An 18,886-nucleotide genomic window follows, 5' to 3' on the forward strand; every position below is an offset into this window, starting at 1 on the left:
CTCACATAAAGTGTACATGGATCAAGTTCAGCTCCCCCTTTTACTTGACTACCCTCCACCCAGTGGCTTAGACCCCAACTGAATCACAAAGGATCTTACATCTTTATTTCAGTATCCCTTCCCAAAAATGTTAGCAGGCAGAAACTTACAAGTGGAAAAAAAGGCAGAGGGGGAGCGGAAAAGAAATTCTGATGGCAGCTTCTTTGGGTCAGTGGAGAAGAGATTGACTGCAGCTTGGCTGTCTCTAAAGAGCACGGTGAAGCTTACTGGTGGGAAATGTAACTGCAGGATGGCTGGGCTTGTACATCTGTTTCCTTCCTCTCTATATGCACATGCACAGTAGCATACCTATTTCCTTTTCAGGCAGGTAGTCTGCTTGCCTTCTCTCTCCTCCCCTGCTGCATAGAACAGCTTGGAAGTGTTTAAAATAGTACCACTGATTTATCATGGGGAAGATTTTAACTATATAAAAATGCCTACAATAACTGCATAGATTTAAATTAAGATGTGTAGGCCTATAATAAAAATGGTTACCTCTTCTGCTAAATGGAGTTTTTGCTGATCAAAATCAAATCAGATTGATCTTAAAGTATTTTGAAAATCTTTCCATAATTGATTCTGCTCATAGCAAACTTGTGAAAGTTGTTCATAGGATAGCAGAAATGTGCAGCTTAACTTGCTGTGAAGCAAGATGCCACTTTGCCAACTTCTTGCTGTAAAACAAGATGCCATATTGCCAACTTCTCATCCACAAATGTCACATACAATCCAAACAGCATCATTGCTGTATAGATGACAACTCTGGATAGCTTACCTGAGGCATCGCTCTTCAGTTCTGTCTGCTGGGCTCAGCACACAAGTCCTATAGGTTATCCCAGAAAGGGAGCATGGTCCTGTGGAGCTTCGCAGTTCCCATCCAGTTAAGAGGAGCTAGACCAGATCCAATGCTAGGGTACACACTAGCATGGTCTGGGGTGGGTGGAGCCCAGCAACCCATCAGATACCAGCCCATATCCAGAGGTGTTAGCAGTACCAGCAAGGCTATGGATTTCTTCCTCTTGCATAGAGGTGGATCTTTCTTTAGGAATGCGTTTTTAAACAGAATGCCTTCTTGGCAGGTACCTTAAGGCCAAGAATCAGAGCAGCAAGTCCAGCTTGTCAGCCATTAAAGCCACCTGGGCAAAATGGCCTGACTGGGGCCCATGTTGTTGTTTTTTTAACCTGGCTGTTGTTTTTTAACCGGAAAGAAACATTACCTCCACAACCTGGGCATCATTCAACCACTTGCTGAGCACTTTCTGGATAAGCTGGAAGACTTGCTGCAACACCACCACTACCTACAGGAGTAGAAGAAGCACAGGAGATCATTTGGGAAATAGTCTACCCCACTTCTGGTTGGTGGAAGGCATTCATAACCATTCAAACCCAGGAATAGAGGGGGAATTAGAGCCATCCCTAGAGACCAGAAATTGTCCTACATCACTGATAGACAATTTGGGGCCCCACAGATGTCTTGGCCTACAATTCTCATCAGCCCTAACAAGCATAGCCAATGATGGGGGATGATGGGAGTGTAGGCCAAAATATCTGGAGGGCCACAAGTTGCCCACCTGTCCTACAGTCTTTATGCCACAGTGGCCTGCAAAAGAGTCACATTGCTAGATGTGCAGCTGCTCTCCTTGCTTTTCAAGGCCAATGCAAGGGAAGGTTACACCTCTCTCTGAAGAGTTGTTCTGGGCACTCTTCTGATCATTCAGCAGTCGTGTCTGTTACTCGTGCTCTGGGGTGGCTGATTTAAAGAGGGTCATTCAGACACTGAAGGGAACAAAAACATAGTGCCATATTGTGTACCAGCCATTTTTCACCACTCTTGATAGCATTCTATTATACCTCCCTTATAAAGAGTTAGGAGCTGCCGCCTGTAGTTACATGGCAGGGGAGACAAGAGGCCACCTAACCTATCCAGATACACAGCAACACCCACCGGATTGGGTCCCTGAGGCACTGGCAGCTTCTTGACCTCTGTGGTCTCATGATCATCATCATGGTGGCTGATGTCCAATGTAGTGAAGAGGTTGGAGAGCAGACCCAGGATATGGATGATGGCCAGCTTGTTGGAGGGGTTCGGCTGCAAGGCAAGGCATCAATGTAGTTTTCACACTGGACCCAAGATATGGGCCATTAGTATAAGATGCCTCCAGGATGGCAGCAAGAATGGACAGAAGAACTAGAAAGCATACTGTGATGCCTGATATTTCATCCCCACCAGACTCTCACTCACTCAGTTCTTAGTCCCAATAGAATTGGGGAATTGAAGTGTGTGTGTGCGTGTGTGTGTGTGTGTGTGTGTGTGCGCGCGCGCGCGCATGTGCGTGTGTGTTGGGGGTGGGAAGAGTAGAAACTGAAGGGCAAAGGGAGAATCAGAAGAAAAAAGGGAAGGAATGGAAGGCCTGCAAAGCCAAGTAGACATGGTAAGAACTAGGCATTGCTTGTAACAAAGATGGCAGCATCTTGCACACAGCAGGCCTCCTTCCTTAAGTGAACATAGCCAGCCATCAACAGGCAAGTGATGTAGCTCACCGTTTCATCAGCCAACTTCTCCAGTTGCTGGATGTAAGGAGTAATGAGTGAGTGCAGGTTCTTCAAGATCTCCTCCACTTGAAGGGCAGACAGCAAAAAACCCAGAGCTTGCATCAGCCACATGCACTGACTTGTCTGGGGGAAGAGAACAAGATGAACAAGATTCTCAAATTCACCTGCTATCCTCAGAAAGCTATGCTATACTACATTTCAATTGTAGTTCACCCTCTCTCCATGTTTTTAGTCAGCTCCAAGGCTTAAATCCAAACTGTGCTTTGTGCAGACTCAGCCCAGAAACCTGTTTTTAATGCAAGGACTCAGCACCAGAATACTCAGTGTCAGAGTCCTGAGACACAGGTAAACACAAGTAAGGCTCTTTCAGGCTACTTTATGAAATGGGAAAAAAATCATAATGGCTGTCCCTATCTAAGCTCTCTCTTTGGGAACTGAACACCACATTTCATCAATCTCTCTAATGCTTCTCTCACTGGCTGCAATGCTCAGTTTTGCTGAAATAATAGCTTGATAGGTAACTATGTCCTCTGTATACTCTTTGACCTTCTGTACCACAGAGAGGAGAACAAGTGTCTTACCTTGTGAATCTGCTTCATTAGCACATCCTACAGAGGGAAACATACGTGAAAGTGAATCTCCTTACAGCAGAGATTACTTACAACAATGTTCTAACCACATCATCAGCTGACAAATCTGGGAGGCAAACATGGGTCCAGAACACTTGGGACCCCATGTTTGCCTCCCAGTAGTTTCAGGGAGTAATGGATTAGCACGTGAAGAACTGGCTCCTCCTGCAGATGATTTGCAATAGAGAAAGAGCCATAAGGGATTTATTGTAGGCAGCTGGTTACATATATTTTGTTCATGCCACCAACAAGAGTCTGTGCCTCCACACACCCTACAAGTATAATTTCCCTTTTTCAGCCGGAAATGTGAGGGTACCACAGGTAGCATTCAGGCAAGCAGAGAGCTGAGCCCCATCTTGACCAAATTCCCACTGCAGGAATAGCTTAAAGCCCTCCACTTCCCCAACTGCCAAAATAAGTAAGCAAATACCCTGATGGGGTAGATTCAAGTTATTCTTATTGATTCTTGCCTTCAGAAACTTGTAGGCCTGAACAAAGTACGATGAATGTTTACCTATTGAAACTGACACATACACCCCTCCCCCCCTTGCCTCCTGCACATACAGCTCAAAACTAGAGTCAATACTTACAATTTCCTTGGGGAAAATGGTGGCGGGGGATTTTATTTATTACATTTCTATACCTCCCAATATAAGCTCTTGACAAAGCAGTTCACACCCTATGGTGAGCAAGGCCAAAGCGCACCCCACTCCCCACATTCATTAAACATACATACATTCTCCCATCCATGTGCACACACATACACTATGCATACCCGCCCCTTTTTCCTTGTTCTTTTTACATTTGGAGAAGTTCTCTCGCAGATGAGGAAGCAGAGACAGGAGGTTGTTGGTGAAGCCACAGTAGGACAGGGGTGAGGGAACACCTGAGCAGTGGGTAAGATGGGACTAGGCTGCAGAGAAAGTTAAACTTTATTTGCAGGTCCACCCCCATTTCTCCATTGTTTAAATGTTCCCTGCCAATCAGCTGAGCAATGAGGGATGGGAAAGGGATTGTGGGGAGTGGAGCAGTGGGGAAGGACAGGGGCTCCAAACTGTGAGACCCTGACAGAGGAAGGGGCATGGCTGACAAAATGGAGGCTGCAAGCCACATTGAAAGGCTCTGCAGGCTGCTTCCAGCCCAATGACTGGAAGTTCCCCACCCCTGCCTTAGACCTTTCAGTTACCTGAGAGACAGCAACAATGTTGGCAGCATAGGGAGGCAAGTCATATTTGCATTCACGGCAGATCTTCTTAAGGGTGGAGACACTAGAGATCGATAACTCAGGATTGCCTAGAGCCTGCAACACCAGGGGTAGGACGTTGTTGATCATGACGGGGTGGTCAGCAAGCCACTCTGAGAGGGCCCCTAGGCAGACACAGAATGCACAGTCAGGACTGCTCTGCTTACTGCACTGAACACTGCCAGTGCAGCTGAGTACTGCACAGGAACTGCTTCCTCACCCTACCACAGTGCATGGCCCAACAACTCACACACAAACACACATTCTTACTCATATTTACTGGACACTAGGGCCCAGCAGCTACTTCATCAATAGAGCCCACCAGTATCACAAGAGTTAAACAGGATCACTGGGATCAACCTCCCCTTTCAACATCAACTCCCCCTGCCCTTGCCCACTTTCCTCACCAATAGTGAACATAACCGTATCTGCAAGCTGCACATTGCTGATGCTGATGTGAGGGATGAGCCCGATGAGGCCAGGCACCACGTCTGAGTAGTTTACATCTATGGTCTCTGCGATGGATTGGAACCCGTAAAGCAAAGCTTCCGTGTGCTACCAGAGGGAAAGATTTGTCTGTTGAGCCCATGGCCTGCCAATAATGTCCCACTTTAATACCCCACACAGATGCAGGCCAAGTACAGCCAGCTGGTGCTGAGATGTACAGGGTGGTTCAGACTGCACTGTGCAATGAGGCCAGAGATAAAATGTGATACAGCATGTTCAAACAGCCCCCACCCTAGATTCCATTTTGATGAAAGATTATCAGGGCCAGCTCCCACAGAAAAGTATGATGTCTCACATTTCGTTATTTCCTTACAGTTAATACGATGCTAATTGTTTCACCAATAAGCTTTTTTGTAGAGGCATCCTATCTAGAGAGCGAATTCCATAGGACAAGGTCACTATTTCCCAGAAACACTCACGATTTTTTTCTTGCACATCTCCACCCTACCATCCTGAATAGTGCTTAGCTATATAATACTCAATGTAGTCTCCCCCAGCTGCCACTACCACCAAGGGCCAGTGGGAAGGTGGGGGAATAGGGAACACACCTGCACTCCTGCTCCCTCTCACCAAAGGCTGTTCTACTAGGCCACAACATGTTCAGTATGCTGGAGTGTTGGCATGACTGCTACTGTATTAAGGCTTCCAGTGCGTGGACTGTAAATCAGGGCTCAGGCTGGGTTCTTGCTTGGCTGTCGCAGTGATGAATGAGGAGCCCCAGCGGTCACTGATGCTTGACGGCCATCACTGTTCGCCGTGCCAACAGCATGCTGACAACACACCAAGGTGAGCAGATACATGCTGATTAGCTGCTATACAGGGACCCTTGGCCCAGCATTACTACTGTCAAGGCACAGCAGACATATCTAAGCATCTTTGTCCAAATTGAAGATATGGGTGTCTCTGACACTGCGGCTTATAAACCTCTGTGATAACACAAACCCTATGACTAGCTCCCATGCTGCAGACGTTGTCCAAGGATCCCCTATTTGGACTGAAGCTGATCAGCTGCTGGTATCACTTGACTGAGCATGTATTTGTGGATTCTGCAATCCTGCTATCAGACATTTTTGCAGAATTTGGTCACTGCTGAAGAATTATGTGAGCTGTGCCAAAACCCTTGCGAAAGACACCAACAACAGAGTGTCAAACTTTAAGACAGGAATTAGCAAATGGTAGCTGGGGTTCTAATGCAAGCCAGTCTGTTTTATAAATCACCAGCTGAGGTGTGCACTACAAGGATGACATGACCATATTTCAGACCCAATTAACACCAACAACTTTTCAGACCTTTTGAAATTCAATTGCCCCTCCACACACACTGCTCTGCAATTTAACAGATGTTTCCTCTAACCAAGATTCTCTGCACCTTCGCTCCACTCCAACACCTCTCTTCCACAATGCTCTCTAACCAGTCCTGGCCACAACTATTCTTGTCATTTCTACAAAAATCTACAGCAGCTCCTGTACTTGCTGCCTCTCTCCATAAGGACAGTTAGTACAAGATTTCCATTTGTGGGTGGAGCGCCCCACTCACCTGCCATGAGGATGGCTGTTCTGTGTTGGTCAGGAGGCGACCCAGCTTGTCATATAAGCTGCTCAGCAGCTCTGCTCCAAGCATTTCATACACATACATCAAGGTGTCTGAGATGTCCACTCTAAGGGGCAAGAGAGAAAAGAATCACAGAGCACTCCCACTCTACAGAACAGCAGCTGGACAGAAACTGCTGATACAGTCCCTAGCAAACCCAGGGAAAGTTCAACCTTTACTCCAACTGATGTAGCACAATCAGCTTCACTTTTTGCAGATCACAAGCTGTGTGCAGTATTAAAGGAGGCTGTCAGGCAAAAGGCCATTACCGGTATATCCGAAACTGCTCCTTTTCATCGGAGGACCAGCAGCTGTATTCTTCATCGGAAGGAAACTGAGCTTTGTGCAGGAGCACATCCACCAGCTGGAAATAGACAGGCCGATATACCTGCTGATACATGGCCTGCTTTTCTGGTTCAAAAGAAAGGATGTCATCCTGCAAAGAAAGAGACTGTTCCTCAAATGGAGGTTGAAAAAAATCAGCCTAGAGCTCCAACTCTCATGTTGATGTAACATGATCAATACCCCAACTTTTCGATGTGATCAGAAGTAGTAACCTCTCACTTTTGTTGAGTTTTCTATATGGGGAACCCAGAAATCACATTCTGAAGTCAGGCTACTTCACTCAAATAGTCTAGTCTGTCCAATATCATGTGGACTAGTTTATACTGCCAAGGCATCACAGGTCTCCCCTCTCAGTATTCCAAGCTCCAAAAACCTGCCCAGCTTCTAGGTACAAATCAGTGGCAAGAGGCTACAACAGTCTCAAAGCAAGGGCCACAGATTTCCCTTACACCCAGTTAGCAATTGAATTTATCTAGGCTCTCAGCACTGAGCTGACTATTCCCCTCACCTCTAAATCAGAGCATAAAGCAGAGGTGCACATCTACAGTCCACTGTCTTAGCTGTGTCATCCCATCTCAAGCTACCATCACCAACTAGGCTAGAAGATAAGCCATCACAAGCCAGCAAAGTAGCTGACCAAGTGTGCCAACTTCTATTTTCAGTGACCACCACCTTGTTCTGACTTCCACAGACACTTCTGGCCAGGTGTGGAATGAATTTGTTCAAACAATGTAGCAATGTCTGCTCTGAGGAGGATGCTGGGTACTCTCGTGCTGCTCAAGGGCCTGGCATGGACAAGACTGCATTGAGGGCTGGGCTGAAATAGAACAAGAGATGTAGAGCTAGCCTGGGCCACTGAGTTCACCCCCAGAGCTTCACAAAAGCCCTCCAATTCATGCCTAGTTATTGGGTGTGGAGGATTCAGTTTTCACTTGATACAGTTCCACTAAACAGAGGCTATGAAGGAGATACGCAAGGATAAGGAAAACCTTCACAGACCACTGTCTTGGCAGCTGAATCCATGCTGCCTGGCACAAAGTAGGCAATGCTCAGGTGAACATTTTGGGAAGCCAAGGACAGAGTAGGAATTGCAAGTCTGTGTGCTGGTGTAGAGTAGACATTGTAGAAAAAACCCTCTGCTCTCCAGCAGCATACACAAGATGCTGCTCCAGTTCCGTCCTCTTCATTAATAGTGATGTGCCTGTGGACTCAAGTACTGCACCAGTCACACACTGAGACAATGCATGACCTCATCCCATTTCAAGCTGGCACCCAGAGCAGCAGCATAGCTAGCCTTGATCTTGGACCGTGCAGGAGTGTGTCAGGCTAATTTGTCATGCTAATGAGGCTGCTGGGCTCCAAGGAAGGGTGGGGGTGGGGAAGGCAGGTCAGACAAGGCTGCACGGCTTCTAGCATTCTATCTCAGTGTAGCAGCAAGCATACACCACAACACACACATCCAAATCAGCATCTGCACTAACTGTACTTGGAACTGGGAATAGCAGCAGGTCAAATTGATTTGCTCTTCTTCTCTTGTCAAGCACAGCTGTTATCTATAAAGCTCTCCCTGATAAGGCCAAGGTACTGTAGTAACTCTCATTGCTATGGAGAAGGAAAAAGACCCACCACAACCTGCTCTGAACACTGGATGGAGCTTTGTTCCCATCAAAACAGAATATTGATAGTTAAGGTGCTTCTAGCAGGAAGTAGGTTGGTCCTTGTGACTCCATGATGAAGTGAGCAGTCTACCCCAAACTTCTATGAAAAACTAGATTTTCAGCTGCAAACCAAATGCCTTCAGCACCCTAGAGAACCTTAGACAATGCACTCAAGTACATCTGGGCATCTTCTGCACTGCCAGAAGGCACCTTACTAGAATAAAACCAGGTTGTTACAACATAGAGGCTCTAGTGAGCTACATCATCACAGTAGAGCCCAGTCACGCAGTCTGGCCTTCAATCTATGCATGGAGGAAGACAAGAATTTCCACTCTTCTAAGCACAGAGCTAACCCCAAAGTCTGACCTTGGAGCTCATGATGAAAGGAACCAGAACATTCCATTATACTCAGTGCAGAGATGATTAAGGCTAGTCATGTGATATGTGTTTACATATGCAGAACATCTGGTGCAAGCACACATAAAGCACTCAACAGGGAACAAGCCATACCAAGCTAGGAAAATGCCAATGAGGAAATCCACTTCAGGAAGTTAGCGAACACTTACCTGTAATGTATACCAGAAGGTGAGCGTAAGTGAACTTGTGGTCTCATTGACAGGATAGTGTCCTGGGATCCCAGTACAGAACATGATCATGTTGACAAGTGCCAGGAAGCTCTGCCAGTGATCTATCTGGTCCAAGAGGGCTCTGTGGGAGATAGTAGTCATGTAGCATCAAGAATCTGCTTTGCCATGGCAGGTCCATTAGAATGGCAAATACCCCACACTCAGGAAAATATAGCATATGGGTGTACTGAGCCCTCTGCAGAAAATTGGGCCTGGAAGCATAGTGAGAGGGACCCAGCAAGGCTTACCAGCAGACTAACCAGGTAAGAGTTGATTTACCATCTCCAATGGCTTCCACACAGAAAAGGGGTTTGAGGCTCTGTATAGCCTCCCCACAATCATGCAGCGGTACAGTAGTGCCCAGATTATGCTTTGGATCTCTGACCTATGGAAGACCTATAGGCTGCTTAGCTGTAAGGAAACCTAGTTTGGCACAGGAAAGACCCCTAAGCCTGTCCCTTAGTGAGCAGTATAGAGGCCTCAAGTGCTAGCTCCACCTTCTAATGATCATCACTACCAGATTCCATCACCATGCTCCTCACCGGGAATGATTCTCTCCCAGGGCCACAGCAATACGGCAGATCCCATGAGACGTCTCCATGTCCCTGCTCTGAACTGCTTGACGTAGCTGTTCCTGGAGTCCCAGCACAGGAGGGATGAGTTTCAGAAGAGTATTCACATACCTGCCAAGAGAGAGAAGAGATGGGGGTGGGTAGTTTTATGTGCCCCATGAACTCTCCCTTTTTTAAGAATGTAAGATGACTCCTGCTGGATCAGACCAAAGATTCATTTAGTTCTGCCTTCTGTTTCCCACAGAGCCTACTCAGATTCTTCAGGAAGCTCACAAGCAGGGACTGAAGACAACAGCCTTGACATACTGCCTCTGAACATGGAGGCTGCATCTAGCTAAGGTGGCTAATAGCCATTAATAGATCTCTCCTCCATCCACTTGTCTTATCCCTTTGAAGTCATCTAAGCCAGGAGCCATAACCATGTCTTGTACCAGTGAAATCCTTAAGTCAGCTGTGCACCGTATGAAGAACATCCTTTTTATCTGACCAGAACCTATTATCAATCAATACATTGGGTGACCCTGAGTTCTAGTGTTAAAAGTGAAAGTGAGAGAGAGAGAGAGAGAGAGAGAGAGAGAGAAGCCTTTATCCACTTTCTCTACTTTACAGAGTTCCATCATGCCCCTCCCACTGTTGTCCTTTGTCTAAATTAAAAGCACCTGGCCTTTCATTTCAGAGAAGGACCTCCACCTGCTTAACCATTATGGCTGCCCTTTCTTCAGATATTCAAGCAGTCTTGTATGACCAAAGGCCTTGAGTTTGCCAAGAGAGGTTCTTTCCACCCTGCACAAGCTTTTTGCAATTCTTGCTTGTTGTGATAATGGCAATATATGTACCTCTCTTAATATCTGACCTACAGCCAGGTCATTATAGGTCAACATCTTCAGGCACCTGTCAAGCCTCCTGGTCCACCTTTTCCTTACTGCTGCTACCTGCTCATCTGCCCTTTCCAAGCGTGCAAATAGCGACAAAAGTAAGGAGAAGGGGCAGTAGCCTCCACTTGCCTTTTCCTCTGGGCAGTGGTGTGGGTCGGGCCAGCAGGAAAACAAATGGGTGGTGGCATAGAGGTGGGCCCACTCAGGGTATCTTGCACAAGCACCCCACCCCCAAATCTTGGACTGACACTGCATATGTCAGCCTGATAAATCCAATCTAACTGTATATCAACTCTTTTGTGCTCTCTCTCTGATGTTTTCAGGAAGGGAGTCTGAGGAACTGAGGCAAATAGGGGAGACAAAAGATGAAGTTCTCAACCTTGTTGATAAATTAAAAGCAAATAAATCACCAGACCCAGATGGCAGCCATCCTAGAGTTCTCAAAGAACTCAAATATGAAATTGCTGAGCTTCTAATCAAAATATGCAACATGTCCCTAAGATCAGCTTCTATACTAGAGGACTGGAAGATGGCCAATGTAACACCAATTTTCAAAAAGGGATCCAGGGGAGATCCAGGAAATTACAGGCTGGTTACCTTAATGTCTGTTCTGGGTAAATTGGTTGAAGGCATTATGAAAGATAAAATTAGTAAGCATATAAAAGGACATGCCCAGCTGAAAAAGAATCAGAACGGCTTCTGCAGAGGTATGTCCTGTCTCACTAACCTTTTAGAGTTCTTTGAGAGTGTCAATAAACATGTAGACAGGGGTGATCCAGCAGACATTGTCAAAAGCCTTTTGGAAGTCCAAGTAAACAAAGACTCCTGAGCAAACTTAGCAGTCATGGAATAAGAGGACAGGTCCTCTCATGGATCAGTAACTGGTTAAAGAACAGAAAGCAGAGAGTAGGAACAAATGGTAAATTCTCCCAATGGAAGTAAATAGTGGGGTCCCACAGGGATCTGTATTAGGACCAATGCTTTTCAACCTGTTCATAAATGATCTGGAATTAGGAGTGAGCAGTGAAGCGGCCAAGTTCGCCGATGACACCAAATTATTTAGGGTGGTTCAAACAAAAAGGGATTGTGAGGACCTCCAAAAGGATCTCCCTAAGCTGGGAGAATGGGCATCTAAATGGCAAATATGGTTCAATGTAAGCAAGTGTAAAGTTATGCAGGTTGGGGCAAAAAATCCCAGCTTCAAGTATAACTTGATGGGATCTGAGCGACCAGTCACTGACCAGTGAAGAGATCTTGGGGTGTGATAGACAGCATGATGAAAATGTCAACTCAGTGTGCAGTTACTGCTGCAAAAAAAGGCAAACTCCATGTTAAGCATAATTAGAAAAGGTATTGAGAATAAAACTGCCGAAATCATACTGCCTGAATATATGTCTCATGGTGCAACCACACTCAGAATACTGTCTACATTTCTGGTCACCATACCTACAAAAAAGATACTGTAGAGCTAGAAAAAGTGCAGGAAAAGGCAACTGGATCAAGGGGCTGGAGCATCTCCCCTATGAGGAAAGGTTACAACAGCTGGGATTGTTTAGCTTAAGGAAAAAAGGAAGGTAAGGGAAGACATGATAGAGGTATACAAAATTATGCATGGTGTGGAGAATGTGGATAGGGAGACATTTTTCTCCCTCTCTCAAAATACTAGAACCCAGGGTCATCCCATGGAGCTGACTGGTGGGAGATTCAGGATAGATAAAAGTACTTCTTCACACAGCGCATAGTTAAACTATGGAATTTGCTACCACAGGATGTAGTGATAGCCACCAATTTGGATGGCTTTAAAAGGTGTTTAGACAAATTCCTGGAGGAGATGAGTATCAGTGGCTACTGGTCATGATGGCTGTGTGCTACCACCCGTACCAGAGGCAGTGGGCCTGTGTACCCCAGTTGCTGGGGAATATGGGTGGGAGGGTGCTGTTGTGCTCATGTCCTGCTTGTGGGTTCCTGGTTGACAGCTGGTTGGCCACTGTGTGAATGGAATGCTGGACTGGATGGACCCTTGGTCTGATCCAGCAGGGCTCTTATGTTCTTATGATTCTTCCTGGCACAGAAGATTGTGATAACCTCCATTAACGGCCTTACTCTTCAACAGCAAACTTTACAAACCCTCCAGTCTAGAAATCCTGCTAGGAAAATGAACCTTGCACTTTCATGACAGAATTCTGTAGCACCTTAAAGGCTAATAAATATATTGTGATGAGCATTTACAATGTAGAGTCTACATGAGATACACGAAAACAAACCAGAGAGGTGGTAGGTATATTCATACTGGAAGAAAAAGTAGTGCACATTAAGGCTGAAACACAAAAATATAAGAGAAAAAATGCATGATTAACATATCCTGGTCCCAATGAAGCCTAGCAACACCACAGGTGAACACACAACCCATTTATACGTATTATTTTTGCAGAAGAATGCCAAAGAGACCTGCTCATACCAAGTTATGTTCTATATACAGGAGGTGACACCAAGATTGTAACTATTCAAAGGATGCAAATTTCCTATTGATGTGATAGCCATCAATATTCTCTGTTCACACCAAAGCATAGTGTTAAATTTACTAACAACCGTTTCCAGCCAACCTTTGAACCCCCTTAGTGGGTGAAGGTCCCAGGACATTGGAACATTCTCTCGTTAGTTCTGCAAGATGTCTCTTTTTAACACCTGATTTGTATCCACTTATTCCCTAAGTAAGATCATAACCTGTTTGGCTTACAGAATCAGTGCAGCATTGCAGACAAATGATAAACAAAAACCTGAAAGGAGGCACCCAGGATGAATAGAAAGCAAGAAGAGAACGAGTTCTCAGAGGTGCCAAAGTGAAACACCATGGTGCATAAAGGATAGCCACCACTTTAGTAAGCTGGCTACCTTTGTTCGCAGTGTTTGCATTTTATCAGATTGCCCCTGATGAAGAAGCCTCAGTCTCTGAAAAGCACTGGGCTTAAACAAACAGGTTTCATACTGGCACCTCTGAGAACTCGTTCTCTTCTTGCTTTCCATGCAAACAAACGATAGTATATATCACACTGGGGGTGAACAGGTGAATGAGTTCTTGATGGTACAGCTGTTATTTGATCTAGTAATAATGGATAGATATAGATTGCCTTGGGCAAATGGATCAGCCATTTTGGAAGGATTTGAGGTACTTATGCTTGACAATTTCATGAGCCAGAGGAAAGGTTTAGGCCTGCATTTGGAACATCACTGTAAGTTGATGTGGCAGGCTTTTGTTAGGGAGAGATAATTCATCTTCAGCAGAAGCCTTTTTTAAAAACTCTGAGAAACTTTGCCTATGCATAGTTTTTTTTTTTTTTTACAAGTCAGCCAAGCTCACACCTATGGCAGATGCAATCAAAAATAAAAACTTAAAAGTAGCGTATGGAATCAAACATGTGTATAGGACAAATTAAAATTAGGTTTTTACTTTTTAGTAGTGAAGCTGAATGATGATCTCTGTGATTTCTAAAGACACTTGTGGTTTTAAGCTAATAAGAATGAAGATTCAACCCCTAGTCAGGTAGCCGCTCCAAGGACAAACTCTCTAGTCAGTTCTCTGTGATGGTAACTAGAAATAATGCCTGCCTCTGTCTGACTGGGGCAAGATTCAATCTCACCTTTTAAATTTTAAAGCCTATTTTCTTGTTCTCCAAGGATAACCTTTATTTCTTATCATTAGCCACACTTGCTATTATCAATGTAGATCGTTTATCTTTGTTTCTGTAACTTATCAATGCTTTAACTTCTGTTGTAAGAAATAACATATTATTCATCATTATTACATTGTTGCAAAAAGCATGCTTCAAAATATCAGTCTAGTCTGGGAGTAGGCAGCCTGACGCCCTCCAGATGTTTTGGACTACAACTCCCATCATTCCCAGTCAGCATAGCCAATGGTCATGGATTATGGGAATTGTAGTCCAAAACATCTGGAGGGCACTGGGATGCCTACCCTTGCTCTAATCTAACCTGATACTAGTAGGCTGATTAACTATCAATCTATTGATCTTGTATGCTGGAAAACTAAGTAACTGGGTGTTTAAGACACATACTTGAAACTAGAAAACAGGACACCTAACAGGGTTGGAAGCCCCAGGTCAGCACTGATTTTCTGAATTCATTTCAATTGTTTTGCAGCCTGGTTTTGGCACTGAAACAGCACTGGTTGCCCTGATGCCAGGAGGATGACCGGAGAAATGTCATGGTGCTAATTTTCCTGGACCTCTCATGACTTTCAATACCATCAACAACTGTATTCTTCTAGACAGGCCGTCATGGAGGGGACTGGAGGCACTGCTTTAGTGGTTCTATTCCTATTTGGACAGTCAGCTCCAGTGATGCTTGGGGGTTGTTGCTGCAGAGCTCTATTGTATCTCCCATGCTGTTCATAATCTACACGAAGACACTGAGCGAGATCATCTGGGGATTTCGGGTGCAGTTGACACCGAACTCCTTCTCATTTTCATCTAATTCAACTGATGTTGTGCAAATGAATCAGTAATGGTCTAGGGGTTGATTTGAAGCTCAAGTGATGGCAAGAGAGATGTTCTTGGTAGGCCATTGGTAGGCCATAGGTTTATGTAACATGGGAGATGGTGTGCTGCCTGTTCTGGACAGACACTTCAGGATCAAGTTCACAGTCTGGAGGTACTATTAGATCTCAACTTATTTTTGGAGGCCCAAGTAGCCCCGGTGACATAAAGTACCATTTACTAACTGAGGCTGGTGCAGCAGCTAGTGCCTTGCCTAGACAGAGATAGTCTAGCCATAGTTATTCATGTTCTGATAAAGTCCCATTTGGATTACTGCAATGTGTTGGACATGGGGACAGTTCAGCAACTACAGTTAGTACAAAATATGGCAGCTAGCTTACTAATGTGGACCAGACATATGGAACATCAACTTACCAACTTCACTGCCCCACGCTGGTTTCCAAACCCAATTCAAGGTGCTGTTTAAAGCCCTAAACATTTCAAGATGAAGATCGCTCAAGAATCACCTCCTCCCACATGAATCTGCCGAGATATTAAGATGTTCACAGACTTTTCCCACAGGTCTTCACACTCATCATCATCTGAAGCAAGGCATTGGGCCTTTTCTGTTGTGGCGCCCTGTCTCTGGAATGCTCTCCCCAGGGAGGTTAACCAGTTGCTGACTCTGCTTTCTTTTCAGTGACAGGTGAAGACGTTTTTACTCACCCAGGCTTTTTAGTAAGTTTTATTCTCAACTGATATTTTTATCTCGTTTTCTGTTGTTTGTTTTCATTGTCTTATTGCATTTTAACTGATGAATGTTGTTTAAAATGATTTATGGCAACTACTTTGTAAGGTAGATCTAAAAAGAATTATAGAAATTCTTAAAATATTACACTAATTCAGTTGCTCAAAAAAAAAAAAAAACACAGGGTGTGTATTGGCACCTATGAGGAACAGCCGTTATATAATGTTATGAACATAGAAGAGGGTGGCATAGCTGTCTGCTCATTCACCACAGGAATATGTTTCACCTGTGCCATCACCTAAACTGCCCACAAACACAATGAACTAGGAATCAGATTCTTCAGTCTCTCTAGTCATTGGCCCACTAAGAAACTTTACTTTAATGTTTAATCAACTTTAGCCAGCCTGACAATGCCTCCAAGTCCAGACCTGTGCTTTACAATCTCTCTGAATATGTCTCCTATAATGCAGGAATAGCCCAGGATGATACAAGACAACATGGAGATCACTATGGCCAAAACAGCATGGTATTTCCACATTGGGCTGCCAAGTATGTGGCAGCACCAGAACAGCAGGAACTACACTCAAGGAGTCTTGCAGCACATTAAAAAAAAAAAGACTAACAAACATATTGTGGCCTGAGGTTTCATAGGTTGATGCCAACTTCATCCGATACATCAGTGCACAAGACTTTTGTTTCTGCAGAGGACTAATCATAATTTCTTTCCTGGAACAGGCTAATCATAATTTCTTCCCTGGAATTTACCTAGACTCAGGTAAAATCAAAATCTGATTTCTGCATCAGAACTCAGAAAAGTTCTGATTTTATTTTAAATTAGTATAGGTTTGCAGGGTGAGTAGGTTCTGCTCAAACTTCAGGAAAATGTGGGTAGTTCCCCTGGCCCTCAGTCCTTGTTCTTCTTTCTGTATAGTTCTACCATTCCTCAACATTTTACGAAGTCCACATGTTCATCCATTCTGGGTGGAACATGTTCAGAAAATGAATAAAAATCTGAAAATGTATGCCACTCACATAATTATTCCACTCGAAGAATTGGGGGGGGGGGGTTTGAAGGCGTCAAGACACTTGACTATCCATTTCAGCAGATCAAAAGTACAATGCTCACACAGTGCTCTCCTGGGGGCATCCAGACAACTACTGCCTCCCTGTGCAAAGCAGCATTCCAGAACCATATAAGCAATTTCATGCCTGTCAATCTCCCTGCTGCTGCCAATAAGTGATTGTAACCATGACAACAAGTACAGAGGAAATGGAGAGGAAGAGGAAAGGATGGCCCCCAGAGAGAGGCTGTGCTGGCAGCTAATCGGCCAGCTGTCAGTTACCTGGCTACTGAGGCATATTATCTGGAGACATTGCTATTCTGCACTCACCTGCTTGCCCCCACCACACATGTAGCCCACAGATACAGGTGGAACACCACACCAAGGCACATGAATACAGTACTAAATAGGCCATCCGCCTCCTATTACCACTTTTGAGGCTGGGAATTGCACTAGAGGAAGAGACGTAATCCTGCTACTAATTTTTTTGAAGCCCTCAAGGATAAGTGGGACCACCATCGTATTGGTTTACTTGGGTCATTTCACAGAATGCCAGGTTTTGATGTGAAGGTAGCTTAAGTGCACTGAGCAATGCCCTGAGAAACCTGTCCACAACTACTGTGCTTATAGAATGGTCTTGCAAACTGAAAAGCATTTGGTCAAGTCAATGGTGCTTAGAAGCTTGGGGTGGGGTGGAGGTCTGGCTGGTGAAAAGGCTGCAAGTAAAGGAAATGGAGGGGAGGGAAGAAACAGGGCAGCATCATGTATGCTCTAAGGGCAACTCAAATGAATCCAGTTCTGCATTGCTGTGTGTAAGAATGGAAGTGGAGGAGGAGAAGTATGCCAGCTCCAGTGGATGCTGGAAAAAGACAGAAGAGTGTGCACCGAGGCTGCCAGCAAGAATCCACAGACAACGCAGTGCAGGGAGGGGCCTGTAGCCGCAACAGCAGCTCATTCCAAGCAACACCCATGAACAAGAAAGAGGTCGAGTACGATTCTTAAGAATAGCAGAGGCTGGAGGGAGGCAACCGAGTCTAATCCTGTTGGTCCAGCCAGGATCACATTGCTATTGCCTCCCTCTACATAATTTATTTACAATATTTATATACTGCTCCATATGTAGAAGAGGTTTTGGAGTGGTGAACAGTAAGAGCATAAAAAGATTAAAACACCACATTAAAATTACAGTTGTTTAAAAACACAATGCCAATACAAACTGTAACTGGTCAGTTAAGGAATGCCTCGTGGAAGAGTGCTGTTTTCAGAAGGCTCTGGAAACATCACAGTGTTGGTGCCTGCCGTTGGGGCAGGGAATTCCAAAGAAAGGGGGCTACCACGCTGAAGGCTCTCCTTCTGCTGGACTCCAGTCAGGCCACAGGCCATGTGGAACCAACAGGAGCAAGCCCTCCGATGACCTCAGTGACCAGGCACGTTGAATGGAATGGATGAACATGTGGACTTCGTAAAATGTTGAGGAATGGTAGATGACCAGGAAGAAGGCACTCTCTCAGGTATCCTGGTCCCAAGTTGTTTAGGGCTTTGTACACTGATACGAAAACCTTAAACCTGGCCTGGTAGCAAATAGGCAGCCAGTGCAGTTCCCTCAGCAAGAGAGTTACATGCTGGAAAGGGGCAGCTCCTAACAGCAGCTGAGCTGCTGTGTTCTGCACTAGCTCCAGCTTCCAGAGCAGCCTTAAGGACAGCCCCACATAGACAGCAACGCAGTAATCCAGCCTTGAGGTTACTAGCGGCTCTACTGCTGTGGCCAAGCTAGCCCTGTCCAAAGAGGCTGTAGTTGGTGAACCAGCCGAAGCTGGTAAAAGGCACTGTGAGCTGCCATGGCCACTTGGGCTTCCAGTGACAGTGATGGATCTAGGAGTACCCCCAAACTACAGACCTGATCATTCAGAGGCAGAGCAACCCTATCCAGAACAGGCAATGAACCT

The 18,886-nt window shown here is 45.1% G+C and overlaps 1 protein-coding gene across 11 annotated transcripts in view; it reads right to left on the reverse strand.

Moving 5' to 3' along the window:
• The window catches only part of IPO13 (importin 13), a 66,405-nt gene that overhangs the window by 20,954 nt on the left and 26,565 nt on the right, over positions 1–18,886 (reverse strand). For 3 of the 11 annotated variants that reach the window (XM_084852751.1, XM_084852758.1, XM_084852752.1), the window contains 11 exons: positions 9,734–9,874; positions 9,132–9,273; positions 6,832–6,998; positions 6,509–6,629; positions 4,872–5,019; positions 4,408–4,589; positions 3,997–4,134; positions 3,174–3,200; positions 2,581–2,715; positions 1,985–2,128; positions 1,257–1,337 (listed from right to left, as the gene is read on the reverse strand). In XM_084852751.1, the coding sequence (XP_084708877.1) occupies positions 1,257–1,337; positions 1,985–2,128; positions 2,581–2,715; positions 3,174–3,200; positions 3,997–4,134; positions 4,408–4,589; positions 4,872–5,019; positions 6,509–6,629; positions 6,832–6,998; positions 9,132–9,273; positions 9,734–9,874 (1,426 nt within the window). The remainder of the gene's footprint in view (positions 1–1,256; positions 1,338–1,984; positions 2,129–2,580; positions 2,716–3,173; positions 3,201–3,996; positions 4,135–4,407; positions 4,590–4,871; positions 5,020–6,508; positions 6,630–6,831; positions 6,999–9,131; positions 9,274–9,733; positions 9,875–18,886) is intronic. The other 8 variants (XM_084852753.1, XM_084852755.1, XM_084852760.1 and 5 more) reach the window with 6 other exon arrangements.

This window comes from Heloderma suspectum, chromosome 4 (assembly GCF_057233095.1).
Source record: "Heloderma suspectum isolate Gila_16-S chromosome 4, 16-S_ref, whole genome shotgun sequence".
In the NCBI taxonomy this organism is placed as follows: Eukaryota; Metazoa; Chordata; class Lepidosauria; order Squamata; family Helodermatidae; genus Heloderma; species Heloderma suspectum.